The sequence below is a fragment of the Enhydra lutris genome, unplaced genomic scaffold (assembly GCF_002288905.1).
Source record: "Enhydra lutris kenyoni isolate GAN:26980312 unplaced genomic scaffold, ASM228890v2 scaffoldscaffold58, whole genome shotgun sequence".
In the NCBI taxonomy this organism is placed as follows: domain Eukaryota; kingdom Metazoa; phylum Chordata; class Mammalia; order Carnivora; family Mustelidae; genus Enhydra; species Enhydra lutris.
Window position 1 is genome coordinate 8,166,392 of NW_019154142.1, and position 12,525 is coordinate 8,178,916.

The 12,525-nt window shown below is 37.3% G+C and overlaps 1 protein-coding gene across 2 annotated transcripts in view; it reads left to right on the forward strand.

Annotated features, from left to right (window-relative positions):
* LOC111158280 (decaprenyl diphosphate synthase subunit 2) overlaps nt 1–12,525 on the forward strand; it is a 272,132-nt gene that overhangs the window by 105,641 nt on the left and 153,966 nt on the right. For both annotated transcript variants that reach the window (XM_022520211.1, XM_022520212.1), the window contains exon 2: nt 4,774–4,908. In XM_022520211.1, coding sequence (XP_022375919.1) covers nt 4,774–4,908 — 135 coding nt within the window. The remainder of the gene's footprint in view (nt 1–4,773; nt 4,909–12,525) is intronic.

Consider the following 12,525-nt stretch of genomic DNA (forward strand, 5'->3'; position numbering starts at 1 on the left):
TGTTTTTTGTTTTTAAATATCTGATTATGTCACCTGCTGCTTAATAAAAACTACAATGGCTTCTCACCACTCTTTGGATAAAGAGCAAAAGTCTTCATGTGGCCTGCTTAACCTGTGTGGTCTAGTACCATCTGTCTCCAGCTTCATTTCATACAGTGCTCTCAGCCTCACGTATGCCTGGTTTTGCGTTGCAGATATACTCCTCGTGTCTGTTCCTATCCCACTGACCCCTCTTACATCTCTTCTGCCTTTGGGTATCAGCTTAGCCATCACCTCCTCATAGAAGCTTCTGACTTTCCTCGCTAGGTCAGTTCCCCTTTTTTAAACCCTCCCAGTATCATCTTTTTCCTTTGTGGCATTTACTGCCATTGTAATTTTGCATTTCTCTGTGATTCTTCCATTATTTCTGGTCTTTTCCACTAGCCTGCAAGTTCCACAAGCTCCATGCCTGGTTTTGATCACCATTGTGTCTGTGCCTCGCACAGTGCCTAATTTATGGACGGTGTCCAGTCTGAATTAGTTGAATGAATGAATGATGAGGTTTTAGTTGACATGAGCTAAAAGGAACACAATTCTGTAGAACTTCAGTAAATAAGATTTCAAGGTATTAATATTGCTTTCATTCATGACATTCTAATTTTGATGACAATAAAGGATTCTTCCAATTTGGGGGCCTATTATACATACTGTTGAGTATTGGATAATTAAATAAGTGATGTGAGATCATGAAGAATCCCAGAGGAAGGAGAAACTTCAAATGTCAAACAGTCCAGGCGTGTATGTCAGGGGCTGTGCAGTTTCCCAAATGTCTCTGTTAACGGGACTCAGCATCACCAGAGGCTGCTTTGTTTTTTGTTTTTTGTTTTTAATTTCTTCATGTTGAATCAATATTGGCCTGCTCTGTTTTCATATTTTCTATCCAGTTATGTCAGTTTCTATAGTAGTTCTGTCTCCTACCCAGTTGGAGCCCTTTCATACGAATAGACCCCTCTCATGCCTTTCGCCAGCTTTCATTCTCCCAACTCTTCCCCTCACATGCTGTGCTCCTGCCATGTTGGTTCTGGAAATAGCTACGCCCCCATCTTTCCTCCAAACCTTCACCCATACTTTTTCTTCTTTGGAACACCTTTTTTTTACCCCTTCACTTCCCCTTTCAGCTTTAGCTCCCCTGGCTACTGCCTCCTCATCCTTAAGTCTTGGGGAAGTCTCCTTCACCCCTCTCTGCCCCCATTTATGTTAGTGGCCCCTTCTCTGTGCTTCCACAGCCCTTGTTCATCCCATAAAGTAGCTCATGCCACATTTTATTGGGATTTTTAATCCAGACTCTATTTATCCATCGGAAGGGAGACCACAGCTCACCAGCGCTCACCATCAGGCCCTCCTCCACTGTTGTTTACACCATGCCTAACATGCTGTAAGCGTTCACTGCCTCTTTACCTGGATAAATTTGAGAATACCAACTTAACTATTCTCTAGCTAGCATCCAGAGCTTTTTCTACAGGCATGCATGTGGCACTAGAGGAATTCACCGTCTTCTAGCCATGCTCTGGCTCATTGGTGTCCCTCCTGTAGAGAGGCACTGAGAGGAACTCATGCTGTTTCAGGCAGAGTACAGCCTGATCTAGATGAGAACTAGTATCTCTGTATTATAGAATCCCAAGGGTTTTTTTATGCTCAGAAGCAAAAGTTCTTATTCTCGTTTGGTTGTGAGCTAATTTTTGAGCTGCAGACATTATCAGTTTATCTTGGTACTTTTTTTTTTTTTAAGGGTGTTAATGAAGTAAATTTCAAGAAGTGGTGTTTGGAAGCAGTTTTTTAATTTACTTAAGCTGTTAAGCTCTTCTCCGGGTCGTTAACTACTGTCAGAAAGTGGGCTTTTCTGACTCTTCCCTTGGTCTCTGTCAGCCGGTCCACTACGGTTTCTCTTCCTGACCTTTTCAGAATGCTTTCTCAAAGTGGCAAATGTTTCACTGATGCATGATGAAGTTTGCAGGGGGTGGGGGAAGAATTCCTCCACTTTTGTTATTTTGGGAGGTAGGAGAGGAGATTTATAGGCGATTATGTATGCCTGTGGAGTGGGCTAGACTTTGAGAGACAGGAATAGAAATGGATTAGAAGAAAGAAAAAATATGAGTTGAGAAAAAAAATAGGTGGCAAAAAAGTAATAAGGACAGCGAATGTAATTTTCTGATTATGTGATCACCTACCACATGCTTCCATGGTATTAGATACTTTCTTCTTGTTGCTTCTTCCATAAAATGATGATGGAAAGTAGACATCGTCAGCCTCATTTTATAGTGGAGGTAACAGTCTCCGAGTCCTATAGCTAGTGAATGGGAGAAGGAGGTTTTTTGTTTTTTTTTTTTAAACCTGTTTCTAAAGCTACAGTCTTCTCATTATTAGCAAATAATTTTGTACATGAGATGAAGCAGATTGGAGAGTCATGAGAGCATAATGGTTAAGAGTAGATTCTAGGGCATCTGGGTGGCTCAGTTGGTTGAGTGACTGCCTTCGGCTCAGGTCATGATCCCGGAGTCCCAGGATCCAGTCCCGCATCGGGCTCCCTGCTCGGTGGAGAGTCTGCTTCTCCCTCTGACCTTCCCCCTCTTGTTCTCAATCTCTCTCTCATTCTCTCCCTCTCAAATAAACAAAATCTCAAAAAAATTTTTTTTTCTAAAAAAAGTGTATATAGATTCTAGAGTCAGTTGGTCTGGACTCAGATCTTGGCTTTGTCAAGGCTCTGCTGCCTACCCGCTCTGAGCAAGTTGCTTAACTTCTTTGAGTGCTTCATTCTTCCTCATTCATCTGCAAAATTGGGGTAATTGTGGTACTTTCCTCTTGGAGTTTTTGTGAATTAATTTAGTTAATATATAGTAAACCCTTAGAACAGTTCCTGACATATATGAAGCACTATATGAGTATTTGTTGCCCCTCTTCTTCTTCATCCTCCTCCCCTCCCTCTCCTCCCTCCCCCCGCCCTTTCTTTCTTCTTTTCTCTTTCTTCTTTCTTCTTCGTTTGTGTGTGTGTCTCCTATGGAAGGTCCCATCTCTGAGAACTTTGAGGAAGGCATCAAAACTGTTACCAGAGCTCTTTTATTAGCATGATGTAGCCAGACTTTTCTCCAGTTTCTCACCCTCTTGGAGGTCTTATTGTGTTATTATATCCCTCATCCCTCCCCAGGTTCAACCCCCAAAACACAAGCACCCACATACAGCCTCACCTTCCTCTTTTCCCTTTCTTCAGTTAAGAGCCAATTCAGACCTTCTCCTTAATATTATTATCTAAAAAGGGAAGAATAAAGATTCACCTTGGGCAGTGCATTAATAAGGATCTAGCAGCCTAAGTTAAAATTTGTAATTCAAAGCAGAAAACTTAGGAAGTGTTCCTGCTCCCACTTTACATTTACTTATTATAAAATAGGGTGCTTCCCAGCCTCCCTGCTGTTTGAGTCTACAGGATTTAAGTGGAGAGCTACATGACAATGAGAAGCTTTGGATATTTCTGATATTTCTGATGATTATTTGTTTCTGTTGTGATATAACTTAATTACTATAAATTAGCTGCTTTTTCCTAAGAAATTAGAACTTCCTTTTAAAAATTACTAACTCCTCGAACTTGCTGACGATCACTTACTAGATTGAGGGGAAAGTATAATTAGCAAAAGAGCTATATCTGTTCCTTTGCAAAAAGCTTGAAGATCTGCCTTATTCTGAAACCAGGAAGGTTTTTAAAATTTCTGTTTGGAGGCATGAGGGGCAAAGATTTTTCTTAAGTAATGAACTAACTCATTAATTTTGGCTATGTTAACTTAATTAATTTAAATTAATTCTTTGTTCAACACTTACCAAAGAGGGCTTAATAATTTAATGAAGTGTAATACAATTTTAATACTTTTCCCCACAACACTCAAGAACTATATTCATCTGTTATTTATGTACGTATGCATAGTATCTATTTGATAAGTGCTCATGAGCATTGTTATAAATATTAATTTATTATAATATATTGCCCATAGTTTCCTTCTTTCTTCTTTCTCTCTTTCTTTCTCTCTTTCTTCCTTTCTATGTTGCCATTTAGTTCTTATATGACAACCATTTACAATATTTGAGGGAAAAAAAACCAATGTATTCCTGGCCTTAGTTATAGTAGAAATTATGAAAATTCAATACTCATCGCAAAAATAAAAATGACATGCTAAGTTAAAGCCATATTGTTGTCTAGAATGATAATGCTTTCCATAAATAATAGGAAATGGCAAGACTTGCTGATGGCATACATTTCCATTTTACTTATCAAATAAATTTTTAAGTCATTTGGATTTGTCACTTTAATTCTCTGATCATCTTCTCTACCTGTGAAGACAGAAATCATTTTTTACCACTCTCCCAAATAATATCACTTCACCCAAGCCATATAATTTGTATTTCAGTTGCTATTAGCTACCGTAGAACAGTTTAAAACTATGGGTTGAGCAAACAGTTGAGATTGTGAGGTGGAGGGTCCAGACCATAGGAAAACCCAGAAAGAGGAAGGAGCCAGATCATTAAGCTTCACAATCGGAGACTGTCACTTTTAATGCCAGCCACGGGTTTCGCTGGTCGTTTCCTGAACTCACTGCTTTCTGCTGTATTAGCTCTTTCTTCCCCTACTTCTATTTCTTTCCGCGGAGTCCCATTCTCTGATTTGGAAGTCTGGTGAATAATAGCAACTTCCTCACTTGATGTGGCTGATCCTGTAACAGTATATTAATCCTCTCCTTTCTTTGTTGGCAGGGGGCTCGTACACGATAGCCGGCATAACCTCCAGTTGCGGGGGTTGGTGGTGCTACTTATTTCTAAAGCAGCTGGGCCCAGCAGCACGAATGCTTCGTGTCAGAACTATGACATGGTCAGTGGGATCTATTCATGGTAAGAAGAACTTAGTCTTTTGACCTGACTTTCTAAATTGTGTTTCCTTTTACTGAACAGTGGTCAGTGGAGCTCACTGTTTAGTTCTTTGTCATTCTCTGATTCACGGATTAACATATTTTGTATGGTTAAAAATGTATTTTTATTGTTCTTTTTTTTTTTAAGTTTACTTATTTATTTATTTAGCAATCTCTACACCCAGTGTGGGGCTCGAACTCATGACCCCAAGACCAAGAGTCACACACTCTTCCGACTCAGCCAACCAGGCACCCCTCTCTTTCTTAAATGTATTTTTATCGTTCTTAACAAGTCTAATAGACTTAGCAGCTCCATGCGTAACTGGTAAATTTCCCTATACATATGTGTTGAAAACTTTCATTTCTGTTCTAGCCATTTAAAATTTTCTATTCGTGGGGCGCCTGGGTGGCTCAGTGGGTTAGAGCCTCTCCCTTCGGCTCAGGTCATGATCCCAGACCTGGGAGCCCCGCATCGGGCTCTCTGCTCAGTGGGGAGCCTGCTTCCTCCCCTCTCTCGGCCTGCCTCTCTGACTACTTTGTAATCTCTATCAAATAAATAAATAAAATCTTAAAATTTTCTATTTGTGACTACCCCTCCTTCACCATCATGGTATTTCTCTATAGAGACATAGTCCAGGATTTATGATTTTTAAACCTACTCAAAATGATACCTAACTATAAAATAATGTTGCAACTATCATTTTAGGAGAACGAATGTACTTCAGTGCCATATCGTTTTAATATGCTTATTTTTATGGTGAAAAGGTTTTTAACTAAACTTACTAGAATAAGAAATTTTTTCTCCTACACACTTAGACTAAAAAACAAGTGTGTGAGTATGAGTCATTTTTGCTTCACATAAAACATACTTAAAATTTTCAGTTCTATTTTTTTAAAAATCATTGCATTAAAAAAATCACTGTGTATTTTTTAGTAACAGTGTATCAGTAGTAACTTTTTTTAATTTAGTATTTATTGCACTTGACATTGTGTTAAAAGCCTCCCTAGAGCCTCTCTGTAGCCCTTGCAGGTGGACTTTGGCACGTGAAATTAAAACCACTCCAGAAACATGGGTGACAAGGAAATTTTCCTCACAAAAAGAAGCATTTCTGGGAAGTTTGACTTATGGGTACTGTATCTCATGGAGTTACTTTAAAAATCAACCCATACCTTAGTTTTGTTTTTTTTTCTACTAGTCCTATCCATACATTTTTTTTCTTAGATAATATTTAGAGAGGACTACTGCTTACCAGGTATGAAGCCAAATGATCTTCCTCATTAACAAGCAATCAGAATTATCACTGCTGGACCCCTCCTCCAGCCAGGATAATTTTGCAGACCTTTTACCATTCATCCATGCAAGTATCTTCACCAGAAGGGATACCTGGGATCGTTTTCAGTCCCTACTCACTGAGAAATAATTTATATTTGTTTAGTGTTTTATAGGTTACTGATCATTTTTATTAGTTATCTCATTTGATCATTACCAAAATGCTATAGATAAGAGTTGTCATTATACTTATTTTACTCTTGAGCAAACTGAGATTCAAAAATCTTGAGATTTTTTTTCAAGGTGGCCCAACTAGCAAATGAGACAAGTTGAGGATCCAACTATAGTTCTTTTCCTTCCAAATTTCATATGTTTTTTTTTTTCTTGATTCCATTCTGCTTTTCTAATCTGATTCAAAGAATTTATTTCACATATAGGCTAGGCTATCCATTAAATTAGTATGCCAAAAAGGATCTTCTTCTTGTAAGCATGTCTTTGAAAAACGTCTGAATGGAAAGTAAATTGGCAAATCTTCTATACATCTACATCCTTCCCCCAGCCTGTCTGAATTAGAGCTCAAAACTTTACCTTAGGAGTTTTGTAGAGAGCCCTTGATTGAGTTTAGTTGAATTAACCAGAGAAAATACATAGAGATCTGTAATGAATACCAATAATCTTGTTAATCCCTGGAAAGCAAATGTACTCCATAGTACCTTGTATCCCATGTATCTTCGTTTCCTGTAGGAACTCTGTTGATTTTCAGTCTGCCACTTTGACCCTATTAGGTTGGACCTCTGCTTTTGCAATTGGGTGACTGTACATATCTTTAATGAAGACCAGCTATGTTTTATTATCTCATCCTAAAATAAAAATAACCCTTGGAAAGTACTATTTGATGCATATGTGTTCCATAAATATTTGCACAAATGAATTATCCCCATTTTGCAGTAAAAGAAGCTAAGACTGAGGTTAAGAACTATCTAAAATCTTCTAGTTGGAAAGTGATAGAGTTGGTATGTAAATCCTACTTTTACTCTAAAGTGCGCCCCCTTTCTCCTAGGCTGGTGGTGATATCTGTATGTGGACAGGGCACTGTGATGTGATCTTGTGTTTTGAATTTCGCATCTAGCCACTAAGAAACAGTTGCATCTCCTTCTGATCCTTTGGAGGAATATACCACATGTGACAGATGATTATAGTAACATGAACAATTATAAAAAAAATTTACAAAAGAATAGGTGGTACATTATGAATATAAAAGCTTTATAAATAATATAAATGGGTTTTATAGAATCCATAAATATGTTTAGCAAATAATCCTGGTGTGTTGTTCCAAGCTATTTTCTATAATCAAACTTAATCTAGTAAGTCGTTGGTGATGCTTGGATGTTTTACACACTTGTTAATGTGAAAATGTAATTTGGCACAGTACTATGAGAAACCATTAATTTGTTTCTCATATAGAAGTGTATAGAATCCATAAGTATGTTTAGCAGATAATCCTGGTGTGTTGTTCCAAGCTATTTTCTATAATCAAACTTAATCTAGTAAGTCGTTGGTGATGCTTGGGTGTTTTACACACTTGTTAATGTGAAAATGTAATTTGGCACAGTACTAAGAGAAACCATTAATTTGTTTCTCTACCCCTGAAGTCATTTGTTTGGCTCTTGGTTCCTTAATTGTTCAAGTGTAACTTTCGCTGGAGTCTTGTATCTATAATGCCACAGTGAATTATTTAACATTTGAGGGAAGTACTGACTTGGGAGCTTTTTAATTCACCTCCAGACTTCTGGGATTTACATTGTTTGTGTTTTTCTCTCATAAACTTGACTTGGAGGTCAGATCATGGGACCTGAGTAAATTACCTAAGGGACCAAAAGTGCGTTAGGTGACCTCTTTTGTTTGGCCTAAGGATATAAATGATGGATATAACCTGTGGATATGCTTAGGAAATGTATCATTTAATGGCCAAGAGAGGCAGAAGTGAGGCTAAAATGTAATAATTACATTTTGAAAAACAGCTACGAGAGCTACATTTATAAAACTGCACTATAAACATCTACCATAGCCTTTTGCCAACAAGGCTGTGGACTTCAGTTTTATTCCTCCAATCCTGGCTTTCAAAAAATTGATTGCAAAAGTGATCAATAAAAAAGTAATACTGTAATGTTGTTTAGTGACAGATGGTGACTATACTGATTGTGGTGAGCACTGAGTAATGTATGCAATTGTCACATCACTGTTGCACCCCTGAAACTAATACAACATTATATGTCAGCTATATTTCAATAATAAAAAAATTAATCTTTAAGAGTATTACTAAATTGCCAGGTATCATAGCCACTCCTAAGAAGATAAATTTATAACTTCCTACTATCTTAAGGATAGAATATTTTTATTTTATGTACAAAAAAGTCATTACAATATATAAAATATGATATTACAAAGTATAGATGTCTCTAATGTAATGTAATTATTAAGTTTAAAGAAACTTAGGTGAATTTTCCTTACGAATACTTCAGCTTTCTCGGTTGTTTTAGCAAGAATTGATTCAGTTATTTCTTGTCTAACTAACTGTTGTAAACAGACCACATGTTTTCATTTTACCTTCATTGCCTGAAATTTCCCAACATCTTTTGTTAACTCTGGTAGAAGAGATTGAAACAAGAACCTTTGCACGGCCGAACCTCCATAGAGCATAAACGTAGTATGCCAAACAAAATACACATTTGGAATCACACATTTTACAGTAGTAGTTTAACATGGACTGTGTCTCACAGTGACTGTACCTTATTATGTCCTTTGACACTTTCAGTTCAGGACGTGAGCTGTAAAGCCAACTCTAAAGTACTCCTCATGGAACATGAAAAAGTCTCAAATTTTCAACATAGTTATCATGTAAAGTGAGATGTAAAGTTACATTTCAAAGGAAAAAAGTATTAGTGGAATATCATTGAAAAATACAAAAAAATAACACACATAGTACTGCAGAAGATCTACTAAATTTTTTCATCTTTTAATTTTATTTTTTTTTAAAGATTTATTTGAGAGAGAGAGAAAGAGAGAGAGCGGGGGAGGGGCAGAGGGAGAGGGAAAGAGAATCCTCAAGCCGACTCCCTGCTGAGCACAGAGCCTGCCTGCCTTGTGGCCCCTCAGCCAGGACTCAGGTCATGACCCCAGCGGGAATCACAGAGCCAGCTGCCTAACCGACTGAGCCACCCAGGCGCCCCTAAATTTTTTAAAATCCCATTAAAAGTTTATTTGCTTTATATTTTGACCTATTCCTTCTTTCAGTGCCTTTTATTTGCTCACCTCTGTTATCCACAGCTCCCATTCTAGCGTCTCTATGGCTTGATGTTTTACTGGTTTTAGACTCCTCTGAGTTTATGTTGTCCTCAATTCCCATTTCCAGAGGGAGGAGAATGACCTGCTGTTGGGGAACCAGTATAGTGACAGTATTGCTTCTGGGTGACAGGTGAGCTGATGAGTAAAAAAATAAAATTATGGACCGATCATTTTCTGTATTTATTTGTAATACTGATAACAGAAGACTGTGTACTTTGTGTGCTGTGAAACATAGTTCAGATGATCTATTTTCTCCATGTTACCCCAGCACTCAGTATATTCCTAACACATAGATGGCAGTCAGTGACTCTAAGATCATGGCTGATTAATAATAATAATAATTTTAAATTATTATTTTTTAAATTTTTATTATCATTTAATCTTCAAGCAAGGAAGACCTCCCTAAAAGGTTCCAGAACCCTGAAACTATAAACAAAAAATACATTTGACTGCACATAAGTGGAAAAAATTACTGTGAAGTCAAAAGAAAATGCCAGAGTTACAAAAATATTTGAAACATACAAGCCAAAGGACCAATTTTTAATGAACAAATCAGTTGAAGGTCTTATAAATCCAGAAGAAGATAATGCAACACAAACATGAACTAAAGAAATGAACAGGCTGTTCAGTGAAGAAGAATCTTAGATGATTAGTAAACAACAGGTGGAAAAGTCTGGAATTCATCATAATGGACAAATTAAAACACAATCACTGTTTTCCTTTGTCAGATTGGCAAAGATTAAAAAGTTTGATACCCAGTATTTGTGAGTGTGTAAGAAGTAAGCACTTGAATGCTTTGTTAGTAGGGACATTAATTGATAGAGTTACTTAGAAAATAATTTGGTAACTAACAGTTATAAAACAGACCACATATTTTCATTCTACCTTTGTTGCCTGAAATTTCCCAACACCTCTTATATAACTGATAAAAGAGATTGGAAGAAGTTTGCCAAGCACATTTTTTTTTCTTCCTGAGTATTCAGCTAGACTACATTGCCTAGCTTTGGGGTAGCTATAGCATTTTCAACTATAAATTATACTCTAATTCAACCACCCTTTGATTTAGCAAAATTGCTGATGTGTAAACACAAATGCTCAAAGATGTATATATAAGAATGCTTCTTGTAGCATTGTTTGCAAGAACAACAGCTACCCCAAAAAAGGGAAATAAAGCATCCACCAAGAGAGCCCATGTTGTTACTGATGCAAGGGAGTATCAGATGGATGTTTAAAAACATTAAGGAGGTCTGTTTGCCTGATCTGGAAAGATCTTGAAGAATCAAGAAAAAAAATCAAGATGCAGAAACGTATTACAGTTTGATCCCACTGGGGCTTGAATGGGTGAACGGTGGATTTTTCTACACATGGAAAATGCTTTAAAAGAGACATAAAGAGTTAATTGTGGTCACCTCTGGGGATGGGCAACTGGTTGGGGGAAATGGATGAGAGAGACTTGATTCATTTTATGTCCTCAGTGGTCTGAGTTATTTTTAACTGTATGTTTGTTTTACTTAAGCACTTCATAATGCACTTTTACAAAAAAACTGGTGGTTAGTTTAGTCCTGCTGTTAGAATGAGGGCTTTAGAGTCCCTGGGCTGACCTGAACTTTTTCTTTTCCCCTTTTTGACAAGATCAAGTAGACTATGAAAATGCATAAAGTATAGATTTTTTTTTTTTTTTTTTTTTAACAAAGAGAGCAGGAGTGAAGCAAAATGATTTACTTTCTTAGGTTACTGTCCTTGTTAAAATGGACACCATCGGGGCACCTGGGTGGCTCAGTTGGTTAAGCGTCTGACTCTTGGTTTGACTCTGATCATGATTTCACAGTTATGGGATTGTGTCCCGCACTGGGCTCTGCACTCAGTGTGGAGTCTGCTTCAGATTCTCTCTCCCTCTTCCTCCTACTCACTCTCTCTCAAATAAATACATAAAATCTTAAAATGGACACCGTCAATTTCTTGGAAATTGTGCTAGTTCTTTTTTTTTTAACTCAGTGTATTATTCAGTTGATTAAGGTTAAATTAATCATTATATCCTAAGGTCATTGTTGGGCTTTTAGAACTAATCACAAAAAAAGCATAAACATAACTATAAGTTAAATCTAGAAAACATCTTAATAAAATGACTCGTGTTATTTTATGTGATTTCTCCTCTAAGAGGAAGTTTGTCAGACTTGGGTTGCTGTCACAGAAGTGATGGTAGAATATTTGGAGGCCCAAATGAAATCTTAATTTAAGGAGAACGGTGGAAAATTTAAAAAATGGTAAAAGAAGTGAGTTTTGTTGTTGATAAATCTTTAAATTTAGGGAATAAGTCTTGGTCTCAGCTGAAAATATTTTAGTTCATAATTATCTTTTTAGTGTGGCATGAATTAATTTCTGATGACGTCTAGTCATGGTAACAGTAGACTATCCATTTTCACCTTCATACCTCACATTAGAATTTGTCTGGTACTTAAAACTGCCTAACAAAATTAGGAAACCATATATACCTTAGAGATTGACCAAATCAAAAAATACCTTTGAAATGAGGATTGGGGCATCTGGGTAGCTCAGATGGTTCAGCATCCAATTTGTGATTTCAGCTCAGGTCATGATTTCACGGGGCCTGAGGTTGACCTCCACCTCTGGATCCTCTCCAGAGGAGTCTGCTTGAGATTCTCTCCCTCTGGCCCTTCCTTCATGCATGCCCACTCTTTCTCTCTCTCTCTCTCTCTCTCAAATAAATAAATAAATTTTGAGGGGGGAAAAAAAAAAAGAAATGAGGCTTAAGTAAGAACACGTTGATTATATTCATTTTGGGCTCTCAATTACATTGATGTGAAATAATTAATATTGAAATGTATAGCAGGAAACATAGTTATGTTTGTTGTTTTTTTTAAGAGGACATATGTAAGGGGCGCCTGGGTGGCTCAGTGGGTTAAAGCCTCTGCCTTCGGCTCAGGTCATGATCCCAGCGTGCTGGGGATCGAGCCCCACATCCGG